The sequence below is a fragment of the Xenopus laevis genome, chromosome 3S, assembly GCF_017654675.1.
Source record: "Xenopus laevis strain J_2021 chromosome 3S, Xenopus_laevis_v10.1, whole genome shotgun sequence".
Lineage (NCBI taxonomy): Eukaryota > Metazoa > Chordata > Amphibia > Anura > Pipidae > Xenopus > Xenopus laevis.
Genome location: NC_054376.1, coordinates 110,578,049 through 110,602,886, shown reverse-complemented (window position 1 = coordinate 110,602,886; position 24,838 = coordinate 110,578,049). Strand labels below are relative to the sequence as shown.

The following is a 24,838-nucleotide window of genomic DNA, read 5'->3' as shown; positions in this document are numbered from 1 at the left end:
CAGCCTTTTTCAGCAGGATTCGGATTCGGCCGAATCCTTGTGTCTGGCCGAACCGAATCGTAATTTGCATATGCAAATTAGAGACCGGAAGGAAACTCATGTGACTTTTTGCCACAAAACAAGGAAGTAAAAAATATTTTCCCACTTTTTCCCCTTACTGTCCCTAATTTGCATATGCAAATTAGGATTCTGAATCGGTTCGGTATTCGGCTGAATCTTTCACAAAGGATTCGGTGCACCCCTAGTTAGGATGTCATTCAGCTCTGCAGCCAGGGTCGGAACTAGGGGTAGGAAGAGTAGGCACGTGCCTAGGGCGCAAAGCTGGGGGGTGCCAGGCACGTACCTGCTGTGTCACCTACCCCATGTCCGGTCCCGTCTCTCCACGACTGTGGCTGGATTTTTTTGCGCATGCGCGCACACCGTTTCGCGCATGCATGCTCAATCACAGTTCCGCGCATGTGCGCTCAATCGCAGTTTTGTGCATGCGCAATCAAGAGCGCACTCAGGTTACCTAGGGCGCCTGGCCGGGTTGGCCCGGCTCTGTCTGCAGCACTAAATGTCCCTCCTGTTCTTTACCAACACAGCAAGATCTTCATACAAGTATCGCAAATGCCCCAGTGGGGCAAGGTTGGAGGTCAGCAGCAAATGCACAATATGCATTTGGTTTTCATTTTTATTATTCATGGCTTTTGAGTTATTAGAGCTCTGTACTTATAAAACTGTAAAATGTGATCAAGACATTCAGGAAACAAACTACAGAGCCCCTGCTGGAATCCATGCAGTTAAATATATAGTGAATAAAGTACCCCCTCTTGTAAAATATAAGGATATTATTAGTTACCAAGGAGTTTCATGACCATATAAAAACACGAGGCCGAAGGCCGAGTGTTTTTATACAGGTCATGGAACTCCGAGCTAACTTCTAATATCCTCATATTTTACAACTGGGGGTACTTTATTTATTATAATACACAAATTTTAGTGAGTCATTTGACAGAAATGACATCACTACTCACCGTTTATAACTGATGACATCACTACTCACCGTTTATAAGGATATAATTTACAGGATATTCATGGCTTTTGTGTATTATATCAGATTACAGGTCATACTTTGTCATTGACCTGGGCTTGTAGCTCTCTGGCTTTTTGCATAGAATAACTGGTCCCCTTCCCTACGTTTACATCTTCACACCCAATTAGACAGTCTGCATTATCAACAGCAGTGGTCTGGTTTGTTGAAAAAAATGGATTTGTGGTTGGGCCGTCTCACTGTTTAGCCAACATGACCTAAAAGTTAGCCATTTTGTTCAATTTTCAAAGTAAGATAGTATGGGTTATGGCAAGTCTTTTATTTGCTTGCATCTTGTAACCGATAGCAACCAGCTGGCCAGTAAATGCTATTTGCTGTTTGGTTGCTATGGGCTACTAGACAAGTAGCAAACTCAAAATAATTTTGACGCCCAACAATTTTTGAGCAACAATTTTTAAATGCGCGACTATTTTGTCCAAATGCATTAAAGTCAATGTGCGTCTGAATAATTTTAGTTTTAGAAATGTGTTTGCAGGCGGCAAATGCGAAAATCCGCCGCAAATTCATGCCTGGTGAATTTATTCACCCATCACTAAGAAGGCAGCTTTAGAACTGAGAGAAAAGCCTGAAATATTTACAGTCTGCTTCTGTACATGCCATAGGATAGTCTGCACAGAAATACACTGGAAATACCCAACACTAACTTCAGTTGCATTATTCCCACTGCTCCTGCTGAAATACCATACACTCTGGTCTGGGATACTTGGATGTAAACTGGCAATTCCCACACTTTTTTCATTCCAGAAATATCAATCATGTAATTTCCAAACTTTCCAGTAATATCACGGATATAATTTCCAAACGAATTGACTCTGTGCCAGTGTAGCAGCATGTTAACAAGCCAGTAGAGAAATGCGGTAACAGCTGAATGACATTTTCCCATAAGTAGATGCCAGCTTTATAGACTGATAAGAATGTATTTGCTTTAAAGGACAAGTAAAGTCTAAAATAGAATAAGGCTAGAAATGCTGTATTTTGTATACTAAATATAAACATGAACTTACTGCACCACAAGCCTAACCAAACCAATAATTTATGCTTTCAAAGTTGGCTACAGGGGGTCACCATCTTGTAACTTTGTTAAACATCTTTGCAAGACTAAGACTGTGCACATGCTCAGTGTGGTCTGGGCTGCTTAGGGATTGTCATAAACAAAGCTGCTTGAGTTCTGCATGGCTGGTAAGTAAGGCGGGGGCTCCCCCTGCTGTACATAAGTATGATTGTTTCCCTGCTCAGCAGTTAGGGACCATCTGACAATTCCTATCCACAGCAGTAAATAAAGGGAGAATTTCACTCCATACAGTCAGGTTTCTTATAAAAACAGTACACATTTTTTAATTAATGTATATTGGAGATAGGTTTCTTTTCCATTAAAGAAAGTAAAAATGGGATTGTATTTTTTTGCCTTTCCTTGTCCTTTAAGTAGAACTGGTCATTTATTGGCATACCCAACAACAATCAGACATTGCTTTCTCTTTTCTCTCGGGAGTAATATATGCTTGGAAGGGCCTTCTTGGGCACAACTGCAGCCTTCAGAAGTAATTGAAATAAAAAATGATTCAGTCAATAAAGCTCCCAAGTAGCAAATGTGACTTTCATTTCCAGTTTTGGGTTCCAGATAAAAGTTCTGCTGAAAAAGTAACAATTGTTGGATAGTCCTTCTGTAAAAAGAAGTAGGCTAGAAATGTTGTACATTAGGGGGCACATTTACTAAGGGTCACATTTCGAAGTTAAACAACGTAGAAATTGGAACAACCGAATTTGATACTTCGATATTCGAAGTATTTTTTCTAAGTAAAAATTGTTCGATCAATGAAATCGTTCGAATCAAACGATTTTACAAAAAATACTATAACTACTCAAAACTTAGCCAAGCACTCAGAAAGGTTATAGGAGGTCCCCCATAGTCTAAACAGCAATTCGGCAGGCTTAAGGTGGCAAAGTGTCGAAGTCGAAGTTTTTTAAAGAGACAGTACTTCGATTTTCGAATGGTTGAATTTGTGAAGTATTTTTTGGCCTATTCGATGGTCGAAGTACCCAAAAATTACTTCGAAATTCAAAGTTTTTGAATTAGAAAATTCACTTCGACCCTTAGTAAATGGGCCCCTAGATGTTGGGCTTCTGAACCAGATCTGTGTCTCCAAAGATGCCCCAGTAGCTCCCCATCTTCTTTTCTGCTGATTCACTGCACATGCTCTGTTGTTGTCACTTACTGAGCTTAGGGACCCACTCACAATATACAGTACACATAGAATAGAAATGTCACAATATAAGGCTGATTAGTAATTAATACAGATAATTACTACATGGCAGCACAGAAACCAGTGCAATTAGCATCAGAATTTAATAATCAGCCCTGTAGCATCAGCTTATATTAGAGACCAACCTCATTTTCTGCTGGATAATTAGTGACGAGCCCTAAGCTTAGCTTCTCAACAGCTGCTCAGAGCCCACTGAGCATGTGAGTGTCACAGACACTTTCCAAGATGGTGACCCCCTGTGACAAGTTTGAAGTCCTGGATCATTGCTGCTATTGACAAGCTGAAACTTTAGGCTAGTGCAATAAGTTCAGTGTATAAAACATGGTAGTTTTAGCCATATTAATTTTTAGGGGTTAGTTCTCCTTTAAACTACTCAATCTCAGGCAGCAAATCAATCACATTGTACCGTTTGCCACATAAAGATGTGTATAAGTAGTGTTAAAGGGTTATATATTAGAGTCTGAATGGTATAAACTTGAAATATTTTCAATTTTTTACTACAAAATTAAGTTTTTATGGGAAAAAAGTTAGAATTGTTTGAGTTGTATTATACACGAGGCTAATAAAAGTCAGAATCTGAAAATATTCCATCTTCAACCTGTCAAGGTCCTGTAAAAGTCAATGGCAGAGGTCCTATTTTGCAAAAAAATTCAGTGGTTTTTTTTTTGCACGACAATCTGAAAAAAAAAAGATTACCGAAAAGAAGAAGATGGTGACCGTGAACTCCGCTGGACAGAATCTGCACGAAGGGGTAAGTAAAGACTCTGGGGCATTTGCCAGTGGCTGGGGGGAGGAGGGAGGGGTCTATGTAGGGTAGGGTTTTTTAACTTTTGGGTTTGCTTCTTCTTTAAGCTTTGTTTGTACCTGATGATTTACATCATTCAAAAGAACAAAGAATGGTGTTTTGGGCATGCCTGTCTCTTTTGATTTTGATCTTTTGAAATTATTTTCTAAATATATGTAAAACAAACTTAAAAGACAGTCAAGCTGATAGTGGATTAAAGATCAGTACAAGCCTACTGTCCTACTGTTAAGTCATGGTAAGAGCATCCCGAATCCACCCACTGCTTTCTCAGATACTAAATAGGTAGGTTTCCTCTTTCCTTTAATTATAAAGTTGCTTCCAGCTCTTTGCATTCCATCGGCCCCATAAATAATGACCATAAAACAATGCCCTGCACATCAGCATGAAGGAATTCAGAGTACGAATATTCACCGTTCAAAGGCACAAACAAGATTAATGAATATTTTCCTTATAATGTTTCCGTATTCTTAGGCGGCTTTTGCGATTCGTGGGTTCAGTTGTTAAAAGGGGCAGAGTGCAAAGCTGCCAGGCTACTCCACCCTCCATTGGCTTTAGAGTATGAAATACTAATGACCAAGTCATTGGGGGGTGCGCAATAATGAGTGTCACTATAGATCATTGGGATATCCCCTGCCCAATAGCAGAATGCAGTGACAGGGGCTCATTCACAAACTCAATCAGCCAATCATTTTCTTCAGACTACTACCAGTTATAAATAGGGTTGCCACCTGGCCAGTATTTAACGTGCCTGGCCGGTAAAAATGATGGTTGATCCCAATGTTATTAATAGGGAAAAAAGATAAATATATAGGAAGGCCGGTATTTTTTTTTTTTCCAGAAAAGTTGGCAACCCTAGTTATAAAATGTAAGCAAAACTCTTATGAGTAGTTACTGATAACTGCACAGCTACAATTTAGCATACATATAATAGCACCACCCCAGATTGTTTTTGTATGCGGTGAAGTCTGTGCAGATCTGGTCATATACCTGAGCAAATACAGTAGAGAGGCGTGATGTGAAAGACGATTCACCCAGAGGATTACTGTAAAGTGCTGCCCATAAACCTACTGGGTGATATACAAATATTCCTGTACACCCCACTTGCAGGATTGGCACCATGTAGCAGTGTACGATGTACAATTCCTATGAAAAATGGCAGGGGACATTCTAAGACCAACTTCCCAACTGTCCCATTTTTCGCGGGACAGCCCCGATTTTGACAGCTCAACCTGCAGTCCCGGATTGTTACTGAAATATCCAGAATTTCTCTTTGATCTCCTGCACTGAACAGTAAGAAAAGGACAGTGTTTCTAAAAATGAATCTGCTTTTGGCAGAGAGCCCAGAATAGGTGGCACACTTAGATATATTTGTTACAATTTAAGATAAGCAAAGAAACAATTGTAACTATTTAAGACAAGCAGGTCTCTTGGGGGAACTGTGACATGCAGCGTAATTGGGTTGTTCACATTCCAAACACTTTTTTCAGTTCAGTTACTTTCAGATTGTTCACCAGAAATAGACCTTAATAAATCTCTTTCCATTTTTTATTTCTTATAATTTTTCCAAAATTGAAGGTTTCCAAAGTTGAATGTTCCTGTCTCTGGTGTTTCAGTCTGGCAGCTCAGTGATCCCGGAGCAGATTCTGAACTGTTAAAATTTGATATATTTAGTGGCATCATTAGTTGATACATTTCTCAGCAGTATCTGTGCAATATTAACAACTATTGTATCAATTCTAACAGCTGCCTTTAAAGGCCAATTCACCTTTATTAGTAAAACTGTAATAATAAATATAACCTTCCAAATTTTATAAAATGGACATGGTAATTAGGGGGCGTGGTCATAAAATGGGCATGGCCAAACAATTCCTCCTCGCTGCATGTGGTAAAGCTTTTTGTCCTTCTTTCTATTTTAAAAATGTTGTGAGCTATGTTCTAAGAGAACACGGGCATCTGCATTCTCTTGGGGACACTTTCTGTATAAATGATACACTGTGCTATAGGCGCCCGGCTTCCCACACAGAATATTGAAGCAGCTGCAACCAAATAAAAGCTGTTTTGATCTCATAGTTTTTCCTGGGAAGATCACAGGCACAACAATGCCTATTGCCGAAACAGCGATTAAAGTTGGTATGACAGCTGCTTGCATCTTTTTCTATCATGAAGATATCTACAAGCTGGCAGGCTGAGAATTATAACTGTTAGAGTCCTGCACGGGGCTATTTTTTGGAACCCGTACCCGACCCGTACTCACAACCTGCAATCCGCAAACCCGGACCGGCAAACCCCCTTTCTTACCCACTTGGACTCGCTACCCGTCCCGCAAGTACCTTATCCGCAACCTGAACCGACTGACCATCAAGAATCAGGAAGTGCTGTTATTGTAAACCGGAAGTGACATCATTGAAAGTAGGCGTGATCAGAAAAAAATGAGTAAAACAGGAAGTGCTGTCATTGTAATCGGGGAAGTGACATCATCAGAAGTAGTCGTGATCAGAAAAAAAGAGTAAAAATCGCTATTGAGAAGACCCGTGGCCCGACCTGCGACCCACAAACCCGCAGAACCACCGACCCGCGTCTATACCCGCACCTGAAACTTCTACCTGCAACCCACAGGGTACCGCAGGTTTTTGCTGCAGGACTCTAATATCTGTACATCTCTCTCTATCACAGCATGGCCACAATTTGTATTGCACTAGGCGCTGGTCTCTGTATAGTAGGGATGCCCCGAATCCTTTGTGAAAGATTCGGCCGAATACTGAACCAAATCCGATTCCTAATTTGCATATGCAAATTAAGGGTGGGAAGGGGAAAACATTTTTTACTTCCTTGTTTTGTGACAAAAAGTCATGCAATTTCCCTCCCACCACTAATTTGCATATGCAAATTAGGATTAGGTTAGGCCTGCAGACGGATTCGGCTGAATCCGAATCCTGCTGAAAAAGGCTGAATCCTGGGCGAATCCCGAACCGAATCCTGGACTCGGTGCATCCCTACTGTATAGCCAGATGATGCAAAATGAGAACAATAACTTGTGTGTTGCACTTACTAAACAGATAGAAAGTGTACTTACCCCTACAGTGAACAAAAGCAGTTTCATGGAGTTAAAGCAGCAAGTCGTGAAACCACAATGCAGTTGAGTATAGTATGTAAGGCAAATTCTAAGGTGTCATTCATATGAGAGCCATGCTACTGAACTAAGTCTGCTATATGGGAAGGGGGAGGGAGTTAGGTATTTATAAAACTAAACACCCATCACAATTACACACTAACGGGGGAATGTAATATAAGTCGGTAACGGGAAAACTATTCGCAATGCGAAAAGTTATGCCTTTGCGCTAACAAATTTTGGTGCGAATTGTTTTGTTCTTTGCGACTTTAATTACATTCCCCGTTATTGAAATAATGTGTATAACCTGCCATGATCAAGTTACAGCAAAAATGTTGTAACAAAAACAAATGCAGACATAAGTTTAACAAGGCAGCAACGATTCTCTGAGCCATCAAAGGATATTAAAAAAAATAAATACATTTTGGCAAAGAAAAATAAAATAAAATGCATAACGCTTTAAAAATCTGATTATTCCCATTCCAGCACAATCATTCCACTGCATTCACAGCCTGTGTGCAGGAGGTTACATAAACACGAATGCAATGCTTGATTTATCTGGTTAATAAAATCATGGCTTTGCCTATAAACAGATATGTTATATTATTTGTCTTGTGTTTCATACTGAACTGCCCCACATCTGAAAGAGAGGACATCACTCCAGGGTGCAGAGATCAGAGTTTGATAATATTAATGTGTGGCCTGCATGGAAAGTAATAACATTCACACAAGTTTCCCAGGGAGTCTCACAAAGAACCAGTACCAGGGAGTCTCACAATTAACCAGTACCAGGGAGTCTCACAATTAACCAGTACCAGAGAGTCTCACAAAGAACCAGTACCAGAGAGTCTCACAAAGAACCAGTACCAGAGAGTCTCACAAAGAACCAGTACCAGGGAGTCTCACAAAGAACCAGTACCAGGGAGTCTCACAATTAACCAGTACCAGGGAGTCTCACAATTAACCAGTACCAGAGAGTCTCACAAAGAACCAGTACCAGAGAGTCTCACAAAGAACCAGTACCAGAGAGTCTCACAAAGAACCAGTACCAGAGAGTCTCACAAAGAACCAGTACCAGAGAGTCTCACAATTAACCAGTACCAGGGAGTCTCACAAAGAACCAATACCAGAGAGTCTCACAAAGAACCAGTACCAGAGAGTCTCACAAAGAAACAGTACCAGAGAGTCTCACAAAGAACCAGTACCAGAGAGTCTCACAAAGAACCAGTACCAGGGAGTCTCACAAAGAATCAGTACCAGAGAGTCTCACAATGAACCACTACAGGGAGTCTCACAAAGAATCAGTACCAGAGAGTCTCACAAAGAATCAATACCAGAGAGTCTCACAAAGAACCAGTACCATCCAGTCTCACAAAGAATCAATACCAGAGAGTCTCACAAAGAACCAGTACCAGAGAGTCTCACAAAGAACCAGTACCAGAGAGTCTCACAAAGAACCAGTGCCAGAGAGTCTCACAAGGAACCAGTGCCAGAGAGTCTCACAAGGAACCAGTGCCAGGCAGTATCAAAGTTGATTCATGTGACTGTCAAGTCCTGGACGAATGAAAGTGGTAGTTCCTTGTGCACAGATTGTGCAATTTCTAATTAATTTTTCTCACATTTGTATACGTAGATTATAGTTCCATAGAGTCTCACAAAGAACAAGTTTCACAGGGAGTCTCACAAAGAACCAGCACAATGAACCACTAGAGGGAGTTTCACAAAGAATCAGTACCAGACAGCCTAACAAAGAACCAGTACCAGAGAGACTAACAAAGAACCAGTACCATAAAGTCTCACAAAGAACCAGTACCATAGAGTCTCACAAAGAACAAGTTTCACAGGGAGTCTCACAAAGAACCAGTACCAGAGAGTCTCACAAAGAACCAGTACCAGAGAGTCTCACAAAGAACCAATACCAGAGAGTCTCACAATGAACCACTACAGGGAGTCTCACAAAGAATCAGTACCAGATAGTCTCACAAGTTGATTCATGTGACTGTCAAGTCCTAGACAAATGAAAGTGGTAGCTCCTTGTGCACAGATTGTGCAATTTCTAATTCATTTTTCTCACATTCGTATATGTAGATTATAGTTCAGATTCAGTTCTGGGTTTACATAGGGTCACCATCTTGGAAAGTGTCTGTGACACTCACATGCTCAGTGGGCTCTGAGCAGCTGTTGAGAAGCTAAGCTTAGGGCTCGTCACTAATTATCAAGCAGAAAATGAGGTTGGTCTGTAATATAAGCTGATGCTACAGGGCTGATTACTAAATTCTGGTGCTAGTTGCACTGGTTTCTGAGCTGCCATGTAGTAATTATGTGTATTAATTACTAATCAGCCTTATATTGTGACATGTATGTTCTATGTGTACTGTATATTTTGAGTCTGACCCTAAACTCGGTAAGTGATAGCAGCACAGAGCATGTGCAGTGAATCAGCAAAAAAGAAGATGGGGAGCTACTGGGGCATCTTTGGAGACACAGATCTTTACTGCTAAAGGGCTGTGGTTGCCTTGGGCTGGTACAGAAGCCCAAAACATAATTTAAATAATTTCTAGCCTACTTCTTTAGTTAAGCATATGTTTTTTGGACATCGCATTTGTTAATTATCCAGTCCCTGGTATTATATTCAGGGACTTAATTATAAATCTCTGGATGAGTGAAAATCTTCCAGCCCTAGCAGGTTTGTATAGATTGTATAATGTGTTTTTCCCACTAATTAAAGGAACAGTAACACCAAAGTAACACCAAAAAAAGTGTTTTAAAGGAATGAAAACATACTGTACTGAATGTACTGACAAACCATTGTACTGGAGCCTACATAAGCATGCTTGCTTTTCTTAAAGCCGCACACTGTAGATATTCTCATTCTACCTTAATGAAGAATTATCTTGTTTATGTATACACCAAGGCTTTGCAATTGCGAATGAGTTTACATTTAGTACCTTTTATGAAATATAACCCTATTATTAAAAAATAGTTGGCGTAAAATGTACATGTAAAGCAATCAATAAAATACATTTTGTTACAGCTTTCAGGGTTAATAATTGGAACAGGAACAATATGAAGCGTACACCCCTGCCAGCAATAATATGCATCCGTCACGCATCTGCACTGACTAACTGGTAGGAACAATCTGTATTTCATCACTCCAAATATTATTACTGGCTCCCAATTAGTTTCCTAACTGCTTCTTTTGTTGAAGCCATAACATGAGGTATTTAGCCACATGCTAGGAATATTTGATAACGGAGATACCTACCAGCGAATGTTTAACAATCCATCCTTTGATGGCAAGAACAAACCAAACAGGTGCAAGGGCTTCCAGGCAATGTAAAACCCAGATCACCACGATAATAGGGCATAATAAAGATTGTGTGATAGCACAAACTGCAGAAGTCACATTAACTCCGGCCACATAATGATCAAATCATTTCCTGTGACAGATTCACTTACTCTTATAGCACTCAACTAGAGGATATGTTTCCCCTTTTAAGGTAACCACAGATGTAGAGATCCGCTCGTTTCGCCAAACAAGCAGATCTCTCCCCGACATGCCCACATTGAAGTGGGCGATATCGTGCTGATCCGATCGTGGGCCCTAGTTCATCTTTAATGCTTTTCATTCATGTCACGTCACTTAACAACACAAACTAAATTTTTTTTTATCAATTAGATGCTGCTATGGCTTCAGGTCACGCACAGAGCAGAACACTGCCATAATGTACTCAGAGAGAATGTAATAGCATGTGCCTCACACACACAAGCAGTAATCTGACCGTTTGAACATCAGGGAAACCCAGACTAAGTGATATGTGACCTGAAAATGCTTAGTCTTAAAACTTTGTGGTTGGTTTAAATGACTCTACCAGTCACATCGAGTCAGCTCTATACCCAAGAACGTGGCGTTTTCAAGAGGCGAGTAAATACAACCACTTGCCAACTCATGATGTCATCATGGCTATAAAAGTGCATGGAACACATCATCCTTTTTCCTTGGTACAAGGTTCTGCATGTAAGGGTGCTGTCACACATTTCATGGAAAGGAAATATATGAAATGCATAGAAGATGCAAATCATAGGAAAGTAAACTCCAAATTGCTTTCTGTCTGGCTTTCGTCTGCCTAAATATAACAGTAGGGCAAATACGGACAAATGGGCTACTCTGCATTTGCTCTCGGTTACTGCTTCTACTCTTACTGGGAAGTGGAAAGATCTAGCAGCAACAACAGTTCAGTCGCAAAGTGACAGACAACACAAAACTCATCACCCAATAAGGATGAATCTCACTGAAACTTTTGTGTCAGAATGGAACCAACTCAAACATCTAGTTTCATGTCCAGAACGGTTATCAGAGTAAATTGAGGAACAGCTTTGCATAAATATCCTTGTTTTTTTTATTTCTTTAGGACTGACATCTTAAAGGGACACTGTCATGGAAAAACATGTTTTTTTCAAAGCGCAACAGTTAATAGTGCTGCTCCAGCAGACTTCTGCAATGAAATCCATTCTTCAAAAGAGCAAATGGATTTTTTTGCATTTAATTTTAAAGTCTGACATGGGGCTAGACATATTGTCAGTTTTCCAGGTGCCCCCAGTCATGTGACTTGTGCTCTGATAAACTTCAGTCACTCTTTACTCCTGTACTGCAAGTTGGAGTGATATCAACCCCCCCCCCCGCCCCAGCAGAACAATGGGAAGGTAACCAGATAACAGCTCCCTGCTAAATATAAGAACAGAGCTCAGTAGTAAAAATCCATGTCCCACTGTGACTCCTTCAGTTACATTGAGTCAGAGAGCAGTTCCATAGTGCAACACTAGTGCTCTCTGAAAGCACATGACCAGTCAAAAAGACCTGAGATGGCTGCCTACACACCAATATTACGACAACAAAAAAATACACTTGTTGGATTAGGAATGACATTTTACATGGTAGAGTGAATTATTTGCAGTTTAAACAGTGTAATTTAGAATTAAAAACTACAACATAAAGAATCTTTTGAAAGCTATCACACAGAAAGGTTGCAGCAGGTCAGTCTCCCATAACAGCCACACGCCAGAAGAGACAGATTGACCAACCAGTATATTCCAAAAGCATATGCCAATAGAAATTCTGAGGCGCTCAGCCCTACTTGTTTACAATCTGCCTCCTACATGCGAGAGTTCTAGCTAGAACCCCTAACAGCTACTGGAGACTAAGGACACACATGACATGCACCATTTAACATCCAAAACTGTTCATCGGTTCTTAGCGTTGTGTCACACAGAAGGTTTTTTGGCTAAAAAAAACTTTTATAATAACTTCAGTCCCTCATCAAGTCAGTTTTGAGTTTTAATCAGGAAGACATTGCAAAAGGCAATTTAGACTCTGAGTTGGTAGATAAGCATAATACACCAGAAATGGTTCAACATTAACTTGATTAAGTTTATTAATATATGTTCATTAATTTAAAGAAAGCCTAAAGAGACATGCATGTGCTTCAATGAACAGTTCCAGACATAATATCATCCTTTCTATTATGTTTGCCAGAGTGGTCTGTTTCCCGAGTGTGGATGTACTCTGTCCTATTCACAAGGACCACAACTCTCTGTATACTTTATGTGCTCCACCTAGAGACAAAATGAAACGCCCATTTGGAGGGCTCTCTGTGCCTGAACAACTGGGTAGAGCTCTGTGTATCAATAACTGTGTCTGAATAACTGTGTTCTGTTATGCTGGGCTACATATGATTAACTGGTCCTGAACAACCAACATACAGTGCTGGGTAAATTATTTCTGCCTGAATAAGTATGTGTAACATACCCTGGTGGTCTAGGGGGTGGGCGGGGATGCCTGCCAGGGCCGGGCCAGGCCAGCCGGGCGCTCCAGGCAACCCAGCCAGCCGTGGCGCCCCCTCCACCGAGCACGCAGGAAGCACGTGCACATTCGCACTGACTGGCCCATCACCCCCTTCTGGTATGCTCTCCTCCTCCCCTCCGGTAAGTGCACGCATGCGCACAAACAGTACACAGGACTGAAGAGGAGAGGAGTGCACTCAGCCGGAGTAGGGGTAGGAAGCGGAGAAAGGTACGTGCCTGGCTACCCCCAAGCTTGGCGCCCTGGGCACGTGCCTACTCTGCCTACCCCTAGTTCCGGCCCTGATGCCTGCCACGTGCTTCCTCCTCCGTAGGTGCTGGTGGTTCCTAGGGCGTGTGCGGTGCTCAATTCTGGGTTTTAAGCGCCGTGCGTGTGCTGTCATCACGTTCGTGTTGCTAAATTCAAACTATTTAAAGGGGCTTTGGGCTTGTGATTGCTGCCCATTGTTAGGTCTAACTTGTTAGTATCTGGGTTGCGATTTTGTCTTGTCTTTATTTCGGTTTTGATCTCTGCCTGACTGATTATTCTGAACTCTGCCAATTCTGACACTTGCCTGCCTAACTATTCTGAACTCTGGCGATATTGACCCTTGCCTGTCTGACTACTCTTTGAACGCTGCCTGTACCAACCACTGCCTGTCTGACCCTGCTTGAACTCCGCCTGTACCGACCCCGGCCTGCCTGACCACACTTTTCGTCTACTCCTTGATCTGTTGCCTTCCATCCAAAACCTTGGAAACGCATGAGCCCCTTTGTTCATTCAGAACACTTGCTTTGCTCCTCTCCAGTCAAGACCTGGCGGCATCTGAGTAGCTGAGGGCTCCTCCCGAGGCCAAATGCAGCTGCTACACGCAGAAGATTGAGCCGTGACCAGGGAGCTTAGCACTTATTCTGAATTTAGGGAGCTGTACGTCACAGTGTGTTGAGTGCTGCGTATGATCAATTGTGCCCGTATTACTCATAATAAGAAATATATACTGTTTATATTTTCCCAAACAACCAAGGCAAGGGCATTGCTTGAGCAAATAACATTCTTTTAATTTACATTTATACAACAGAGGGAGCCACTATGCTATTTGAAATATCCCAGCAAAAATAATATACAAAGCAAAAACATCTTTTTATGATCAAAAGGGAAATACGCAAAGAGATGTTCTTTCCTAAAAATTAGCTGCACACTAACATTTTAATACCAACATAATTTAAAATAGATATAAGCGAAGGAAAATTATATGTGCCCCTAAAGTCTGACCTTGTCTCTATTTATATAAAATCTCCTGAAGAGCATCGGGATATTCAGAGTAAACCCTTAGCAAAAGTATCTGTGCTACACAAGCATGGAAATGATTTAGAATAGTGCCAAAGCATGGAAAACGAACCATGTTTCCAAGGAATCTGGATCTCCCATTTATCTTAAGTATAAACAGGGCATGTTTTCCATTCAGTAAATAATTTGCAGACAGTATTTGTTAGATAGAGAAGAGATGCTCAGTCTGACTGAAGAACATTATTTACACACAATTGCTTCTCCACTCAAATGTCTTCAGTTGCTGAACAGAGCGCACATACACTGCAACGGGATCTTTAATACATAAGTCAAAGGTCATATTTGGTTGGTTTGACCTGTGGTATACGACAGTTGGTATTAATGTGCTTTTTTTTCTTGGTGGCCATGCCTTTTCCTTCTTCAGCTTGTAACCATTTAATACTAATACCCCATAATTATCGTGTGTGACTGGCAACATTCTGTATCTCAATTAGAGCTGCTTCATCCGTCTGCCGAGTATCAAACTAAACCAAACACCACTCTACCACTGCCATACGTTACCCAAGGACAGCACTTATTTCCTTTCTCAAGTCTAGGCTCAACTTTAGGCCCTTTTTCATTGAAGTTCTTACCTGCAATTCTGCCTCTAAACTATATTTTCGCTGCTGCCTTTTCAGTTCTTCTTCATTTAACAAGGTCCTCGCATCATGTCTGGAATGAGAAGTTAAGCCAAAATCAGTAACGGAATTCATTAATTCCTATGTTAAATCTTCCCCTAGATTTCTTAACAAACATGAACATTGAAGTGAAGATATTACTGGGAACAGCCAACTCAAGTTACCGTGGGACAACAGGACTCGTATGCTCAGGTGATTTGACGTCTGTTGGTTTCGGATTTTTTCCTTGCATCAAATCAAATTAAAAATACAACCAAATAGCTCAATTAGCTTAAGGGCTCTTACTCACGCGTGTTTTTACCTTCCGTTTTTCGGCGTTCAGCCGCAGGGGAGCGCAGGAATAGACGCATTTCATTTTTTCAAATGGGGCTGTACTCACACAGGCGCATGTAGGCGCCGAACGCAGGTTGAGACGCAACATGCTGTATTTTTCCTGCGTTCGGCGTCTACACGCGCCTGTGTGAGTACAGCTCCATTTGAAAAAATGAAATGCGTGTATTCCTACGCTCCCCTGTGGCTGAATGCCGAAAAACGGAACGCAGGGGAGCGCAGGTAAAAACGCGCGTGAGTAAGAGCCCTTAGGCTCTGCATGCCCCATCTGCAAGCAGTGGACATAGGCATGAACCCTGCTAATTAGCCTCTTAGTAGAGGGAAAAACCACAAAGAAGTGGACAAAAGAAAATGCTAATTTTTACACGTATTTTGTAACCCATGTTCAGGAACACATTTGTGTGAAGTCTCCTAGGCCATTTTAATGTATTTGTTCCCATGAATGCAAGAAGTTTACTGTATTGTATTTTAGGAATCTTGTGTACCATTGGCAGATCAAGTCTTGGCTTACAGATGCATGCCAAATGTGTATAACATGTACAGATTTCATATCTAAGGGTAAAGCAATCCATTTATGAATGCATTAACCCTAATCCTTTTAATGTGAGGTCCCATAGATTTTTTTTAAGTATTTATTGAAATCCATTACACCGCCAGCAGCAAATATGACATTGTAAATCAAGCAACAGAGTGTACACACTTGAGTAACATTTACATTAAAACCCTTGGAATCTGAGCACTAAGAGAGAAAAGAAAGAGAATGAGCCCATAGACTTTAAAGTATACGGGTCATAGATGCTATTCTCGTCTATATTCTCATCTACAAGACTTCTCTCGGGCATCTGCTTTTCTCTGGAACTCTCTGCCTCGAGCTGTCAAGACTTTCTCCTTCTTTCCAAACTTTCAAGCGCTCCTTAAAGACCCACCTGTTCAAAGAAGCTTATTCACTGTACCTTAAAGGGATACTGTCATGGGAATTTTTTTTTTTTTCCGAAATGAATCAGTTAATAGTGCTGCTCCAGCAGAATTCTGCACTGAAATCCATTTCTCAAAAGAGCAAACAGATTTTTTTATATTCAATTTTGAAATCTGACATGGGGCTAGACATATTGTCAATTTCCTAGCTGCCCCAAGTCATGTGACTTGTGCTTTGATAAACTTCAATCACTCTTTACTGCTGTACTGCACGTTGGAGTGATATCACCCCCCTCCCTTTTCTCCCCCAGCAGCCAAACAAAAGAACAATGGGAAGGTAACCAGATAACAGCTCCCTAACACAAGATAACAGCTGCCTGGTAGATCTAAGAACAACACTCAATAGTAAAAACCCATGTCCCACTGAGACACATTCAGTTACATTGAGAAGGAAAAACAGCAGCCTGCCAGAAAGCATTTCTCTCCTAAAGTGCAGGCACAAGTCACATGACCAGGGGCAGCTGGGAAATTGACAAAATGTCTAGCCCCATGTCAGATTTCAAAATTGAATATAAAAAAATCTGTTTGTTTTTTTGAGAAATTGATTTCAGTGCAGAATTCTGCTGGAGTAGAACTATTAACGCTATTGATGCGTTTTAAAAAAAAAACATGTTTTCCGATGACAGGATCCCTTTAAAGGCAAGTTTTAGTTGTATAAAAACCATTTGTACTGCCAAACAGAGCCTCCTGTAGGCTGTCAATCCCAATAGAAGCTACCAATAACCAGTCATCAAATTATTTGGCATCCTCAGGTACTTTATGCATGCTTGTGTTGCTCTCCAACATTTTTTTTAACATTTGAATGTGGCTCATGGGTAAAGAAAGTTTGGGGACCCCTGCTTTACAGTATACATTCATAATTGTTGAGGGGGAATACTTAGATACTGTAGAGAGTGTACTGTAAAGAGTTTATATAACTAGATAACCCTTAGTGGGTCACCAAATGAGAACCAAAACATGGCTTTTATATATTGTTCTCATAGTTAATAAATGAATTTCTCCATCTAAATGAAGAAGCTGGACTAGTGAACTGGTACTCCTGAATAAATCCCAAACTGGAATAAGGGTATTTCCAGATATAGATATTCTATATTGTATAGCACAGTGGAATGTATCCAATGATATATGAGGGGTGCAAGTAATTACAACATAATGGTGAATATGAAGCATGAGACAGGGACTTCACACAAAATGAATGCCTAAAAGGAACTGTGTGTTACTGCAATAAATATAATAATCAATTCTTAAAGGAGAAGAAAAGGTTAAAACTAAGTAAGCTTTATCAGAAAAATCTATATAAATACACCAGTAAACCCTCAAAGTAATGCTGCTCTGAGTCCTCTGTCAAAAGAAACACCACATTTCTTTCCTTCTATTGTGTACACATGGGCTTCTGTATCAGACTTCCTGTTTTCAGCTTAAAACTCCAGGGCTTGGACTTGAACATGCTCAGTTTGCTCCTCTCTCCCTGCCTTTCCCCCTCCCTGCTGTAATCTGAGCTCAGAGCTATTTGTGAGCAGGAAGAGACTCAGGAAGGAAGTGATGTCACACCAAGCTAATATGGCAGCTGCTATCCTAAACAACCAGACAGAGCATCTAGAGCTGTTTACTCTGGTATGGGAAAGCATTCTACAGAATAAATATAGCATTTTGCTTGCACTATTGCAGCTAATCTATTGGCAATCATCTGCCTCAGTAGCTTTCCTTCTTCTTTAAGAATTTTTACTCTCAATATATAGTGCCAACTAGAATAATGTTGTTCCGGCAGGTACATAAGTGCTGCTGTAAAATACTACATAATATCTTTCTGATAAAAAAATAACTATAGCAGTAAGACTCCATATTCAACACTTACTCTTTAAAATAAATAAGAACATGTAAATGCTTAGGGTCTTGAAGACATTTTCACGTGTGAGCTAGATGTTTATCCCACGTACATGAGAATTCCTGAGAATATCAGTACCTTTCTCACACTCAATGATACACAATGATCTCAGCCTCATAGTTTGCATTTGTTTGTGATTGAAATAGCAATGCACTATAGCAAGGGGCTGACACTCCCTTCTTGTTATTGATATAATCATGATTAGACATTATTTCAAAATCAGGAAACCTTTCCCCGGGCACTTTAGGATGGAACAGAGATAAATCAAAAAGAACAAGGTCAGATAAAGGTGGCCATAGCAACTAAAACAATTTTAAATACATTTTCTTGAAATTGATTTAGGCTGATTTAGGGAGTGCAGCAGCTCTGTGCAGTATAAGGGTGTATATATCAACTAAAACAATGATATAAAAACACTGACTGATGGGTAGAGTGAGCCCTGCTCATTTTAACGAATAGTAAGTAGATGTGTGTGTGCCGAATATGTGGCTCTGGAAATATCCCTGAGGAACAGACTGATCTTGACACAGGGCAGACTTATATAAGTGTGTACAGGACCACCATCAGAAATCCCAGGGCCCCATACGACAAATTTACTGGGCCCCCTAGGCTGCGCCAACTGCAAGCCCCACCTACAGGTCCACCCTCCCCACTACACAGTAAAAAAACAAAAAATATTGGTGGCTAGGGTTCCCACATGTTAATAAAAAATAAAAAGATATTGGTGGTTAGGGCCCCCCATAAAAAAACATTTGTGGCCAGGGCCCCCCCATTAAAAAATATTGGTGACTAGGACCCCACATGAAAAAAATGTGGCCCCCCCCACACATTATAAGAAAATTGGTGGCCAGGGCCCCTTAAACATGCCTTCCCGAAGTCAGCAGCTCTCAGAAAGATGGGGGGCCCGGCTAATAAAGTAGGTGTGGCATGGCCGGGGCCCCCCTTACCCTCGGGCCCCCTGCAACTCTCCCCCCTTTCCCCCCCCCGATGGCTGCCCTGAGTGGGTATAATGGATATTATGGGTATATGTTGTCTAAGAGTAAGCAACGTGCTTGGGTCCATAGGCACCAAGCAATTATTAAAAAAACTAAACAAAATATGCACGTTATCTCACTTCAGCCATTCATTTGTGCAAATTCATCAAACTTGTAACAATTTTGTGTTAAATAAATACATTAATTACATACCACATGGCAGTATCTTATCTGTGTCTCCAAACCTCATGCAAACCACACCCTCCTGATGTGTTTCACACCATTGGGTACTTCAGAAGAGCAGGTGAAATATAAGACAAGGAGAACTTTGTTGGTTAATTTATACAGTGCTGAATGCGATTTTAGGTACTGGAAGCAAACTAGAAAATAGATTGTTTCAGAGTAGCCCCATGTTTACCACCTTCTTATCTTCCATGAAAGGAAACTATGGGCTGTTCAAAATGTGGCCAATATGAGCAGTGAAGCTGCTTTGAAAATAGGGACAATAGTTTGTCTCACACCCACAAGCTCACACATAAAGCTGTGTTACCTTAAGTACTTAAAGGGGTCAAAGGCCACACATGGTTGAGCTGACCTATATATATATATATATATATATGTATATATATGGAATTTTTTCAAATCAATAATCCTTTATTGTATCGAGATGAGAAAGGTCCCGATAGAGGACCGAAACGTCGACACAATAAAGGATTATTGATTTTTGAAAAAATTCACTGTGTGCACCGGCATCTACTTACCTATATATATATATATATATATATATATATATATATATATATATATATATATATATATATATATATATATAAAAATATATATATATAGGTAAGTAGATGCCGGTGCACACAGTGAATTTTTTCAAAAATCAATAATCCTTTATTGTGTCGACGTTTCGGTCCTCTATCGGGACCTTTCTCATCTCGATATATATATATATATATATATATATATATATAATATATATATATATATATAAAAATATAATACACAAAAGCCATGAATATCTTGTAAATTATATCCTTATAAACGGTGAGTTCTAATGTCATCAGTTATAAACGGTGAGTTCTGATGTCATTTCTGTCACATGACTCATTGAAACGTGTGTATTATAATAAATAAAGTACCCCCTGTTGCAAAATATGAGGATATTAGAAGTTACCTCGGAGTTCCATGACCTGTATAAAAACACTCGGCCTTCGGCCTCGTACTTTTATATGGTCATGAAACTCCTCGGTAACTTATAATATCCTTATATTTTACAACAGGGGGTACTTTATTCACTATATATATATATATATATACAGTACATAGCAGTTGTTTTTAATTAGCCCTTGTTGCTCGACAAACTAGAGAGCCCTGGCATCATGCTGAACAACAGCATTGAACAACAGAAACAATACTGCTGCCAGCCAACATCTCTTGATGCTTGTTATAGGCTTTTGCTTATCTTTAAAGTAAACAGAATTTTGGCTTTGCAGTATTCATCTCATCCATCACATAGTAAGTGGGCCCATAGCTTCCCATGACAAGTCAAAGCTTGTTCAGAGCACATTTCAGCACTGTACACTGGAACACAAGGGAAACAGTAGAAAAATAAAGCGGAAGAAAGATTTGTTGTGTGGTCTTGTACAGAGCCTTTCAACTGTCAGATAAAAGCCAGAGGAGAGGCAAGTGTAATGCTAATTAATACATTATGTCCTAATTCTACATTTGACTGAATTGCAGTGTTCTTGTACTGTATATTTCCTGAGCCGTTTTCTTAAAGTAAGGACAGGCAGGAAAGAATATTTCAGACCCACAGCCAACCTGACTTGCTTGCCCTCTTCCATTATATACCCCTCTGATGATACTGCAGAAAGTGGAAGGAGGTTGATCACGAACCCAAACCTGCCCAACCTGTAGGTTTAACTTCATAAAACAAGGCTACAGAGAATTACCAAATCTTCCAAATGTGTCTTGCTTGCGCCTCCTGAACAGAACTAGTTCAACTATTTGCTTCTTCAGGAGGTTGTACCCCCCGAAACGTTGATATTGGTGGTAAATATAAATAAAAAGAAAGGGGTTTCCCCACTGCAGAAAAACTAGTGTGTGCGGATCCATGATTGTGCAATTGCTGTTGCTGAGGGGCCTTGTCGGGTCAACGGATAACCAGCACCACTATAGCAGCGAAAGTGAGTAAAATTCCGGGTGTGCGGTGTAATTATTACAATACTATTGACTCTTTGACATCTAAAGCTCTAAAACACTTTACAATTTGATGGAGCTTTGTACATGCAACAGAACAAGAGATGCAAACGCAAACACTCTATACTCAAAATTAGGATTTCCCCATGACAATTTTACAAGTACTAGATAGGAACATCTCTGATATATACGAGTCAATGTAAAATGGGGCCACTCCCTATTTTCAGTCATTTGTAATTAACACTTTAGGAATTGACAGCCCCCACTGCATACTACACTATGGTATCTGCTTATGGATTTGCTTTATACGCGCCAGGGAAAAGAATAATGAGAAGCTGCAAAGCTTTTGAAAGAATTTTTAAGACATTCTCCAAACCATAATTAGAAAGGCAGTCAGAGAGGATGGATTACTGGAGTATGGCAAGGAATGTGGATCTGATATTCATCCTCTCCTAACTAATCCCAACCAGGAAGACACTATAATACATCTCCAAACAGAGACTTCATTCAACCAGGCAATTACTGTGATATGCTATTTGGTACAATTCATGTATTTGGCAGAAATCAGCACAGGTAACAATCAGGCACTGCTAGTACCGCCAATGAGAAAACTTTATTTTAGCATCAATGTGTTTTTGTGCTTTCTTAAGATGGCCATACATGTGCCGATAAAAGCTGCCGACAGATCAAGTCGGCAGCTTATTGGCCCGTGTATGGGGCCCTCCGTCAGGCTTTCCCGATCGATATCTGGCCGGACTATAAATCCCGTCGGATCGCGGACCGCATCTGTTCATTGATGCGGTCTGCGATTCGACCGCACCATTACCCTTCTGATATCGCCCATATCGGGGAGAGATCCGCTCGCAAAGCTACAGATGTTCTATTATTGTTCTTTTTTATTACTCATCTTTCTATTCAGTCCTCCCTCCCCTATTCATATTCCAGCCTCTTATTCAAATAAGTGCATGGTTGCTAGGGTAATTTGGACCCTAGCCATCAGATTGCTTAAATAGCAGTCTGGAGAGCTGTTGCATAAAAGGCTAAATAACTCAAAAACCACAAATAATAAAAAAGAAAACCAATTGCAAATTGTCTCAGAATATCAGTCTCTACATCATACTAAAAGTTAACTCAAAGGTGAACAACCCCTTTAAGAACGAAATCATAAAGGGCTTCAATCCTCCAGCGAAAGTAAACACTTCCTACTGAATTGAATACAGGTGCTGTTATCCAAATTTTTTGGGACCTAGGGTTTTCCTGATAAGAAATCTTTCCATTATTTGGATCTCCATATTGTAAGTCTGTTAAAATTAATTTAAACATTAAATGAACCCAATAGGATTGTTTTGCCTGCAATAAGGATTAATTACATTTTTCAGGTGCACATTTTTTCAGGTGCACAGAGGTTTACTCCTGAATCCATGTAGATTATTCTCCTGAGCTGTAGTTTTGCAACACCTAGTGCTGCTTTTCCATGAGTTAATGCCTGATAGACAAAGAGTAAACAGAATAACTGTTCCAGAGCAATGGGAAAAATGAAAAATAATTCAGATTCAGAAGGTTCAGTGCACAAAAGTGGACATACAAGACATAGGGAAATCATGTGTCAAATACAATGCAAGCGGAGGAAATATATGTGGTTTAGGTGTTTTCTTTCTTTCTGAGCAAATTACAAATACACATTTTAACATGAATTTGTCATCTAAAGAAAAGCAGTGCTTACAACGGTGAATGCTGTTATGATTAATATAATTTAGACACAAGGATGTCAACACACATTTCTCACTTGCTGTGTTATCTTGAATATTATTAAAACCATCTGGTATGCCCTGACAGACTGCAAAAAAAATGGTTTATTCACTTGAAGACTGGGACTTTTTCAATTAATACTGTCCCATGGGCTTTGCCAGTTAATTAAATATAAATGTACTGATTTGCCTTGGGTAGATTTTATTTATTTATTTTTTTGCAGGGGGTGGAACATATATATATTGAATGCCTCAGGGTGGCATAGGGGCCTGAAACACCCCTGCACCTATGTGCTGTGCCAAATTCCCTGTGCTCCTATTGGAAGATAAAAATGTCAGGGAGGCAATTGAGCAGGGCCCATGCACATACAGACAAGCTGACAACTAGGTCTTAAAGGGCTAAATCGGTAGCTTAAAATAGGCATCTATAGCCAACTTTAGTCACTGTAGTTCCTACCCAATGTGCTCAATAATTACTACAGGTATGGGATACTTTATCTGGAAACCATTATCCAGATAGCTCCAAACTTAAGTCAATTTTAAGCAAATAATTTGGATTCTTCAAAACTATTTTTTTTTCTGTAATAATAAAAAAGTATTTTGTACTTGACCCTAAGCAAGCCGCATAACTGGTGACAAAACTAGGGATGCACCGAATCCAGGATTACTTTGGGATTCAGCCAGGATCCTGCTTTTTTCAGCAGGAATTGGATTCAGTGGAATCCTTGTGCCTGGCCGAACCAAATCCAAATATGCATATGCAAATTAGGGTCAGGGAAGGTAATCATGTGACTTTTCATCACAAAACAAGGAAGTAAAAAAAAAATCCACTTTTTCCTTTCCTGCCCCTAATTTGTAAAAATTAATTTGCAAATTAAGATTCAGTATTTGACCGAATCTTTAATGATGGATTCAGGGATTTGCCCGAATCTTTCATGAAGGATTCGGGGATTCGTCCAAATTCCAAAAAGCGCACCCCTAGACAAAACAAACGTTTATTTAATGTGTAAATTATTTTTAGCAGACGTAAGGTATGGAGATTTAGGGGCATGTTTACTAACTGGAGATAAATATCTCCAGAGATCACCGGAAATGTTATCATTTGCAACTTATCAGTTCTTTGCTTTGTTTTCTAACTTGTAGGTAACTGTTTAAATCTAATTGCTGATTGGTTGCCATAGTCAATATCTCTGTTGAGATAACATTTAAAAAAAGATATAGAAAAGATATATCCATTTGTAAAATTTGGATATTTTAGTTGCCATAGAATAACAGAATCTGGTGAAAAGAACACTGCCTTAGAAGTAGAAGTGTTATTAATTTATAACATTTGGGGGCAAATTCATCAAGGGTCGAATATCGAGGGTTAATTAACCCTCGATATTCGACTGGGAGTGGAAATCCTTCGACTTCGAATATCGAAGTGGAAGGATTTTGCGCAAATACTGCGATCGAACGATCGAAGGATTTCAATCCAACGATAGAAGGATTTATCCTTCGACCAAAAAAAACTTAGCCAAGCCTATGGGGACCTTCCCCATAGGCTAACATTGGGTTTGGTAGCTTTTAGGTGGCGAACTAGGGGGTCGAAGTTTTTTCTTAAAGAGACAGTACTTCGACTATCGAATGGTCGAATAGTCGAACGTT

At 40.1% G+C, this 24,838-nt stretch overlaps 1 protein-coding gene across 1 annotated transcript in view; it reads right to left on the bottom strand.

Annotated features, from left to right (window-relative positions):
* pdlim4.S (PDZ and LIM domain 4 S homeolog) overlaps positions 1 to 24,838 on the bottom strand; it is a 103,687-nt gene that overhangs the window by 23,311 nt on the left and 55,538 nt on the right. Inside the window, exon 3 of the mRNA XM_018256198.2 lies at positions 15,027 to 15,105. Within this exon, the coding sequence (XP_018111687.1) occupies positions 15,027 to 15,105 (79 nt within the window). The remainder of the gene's footprint in view (positions 1 to 15,026; positions 15,106 to 24,838) is intronic.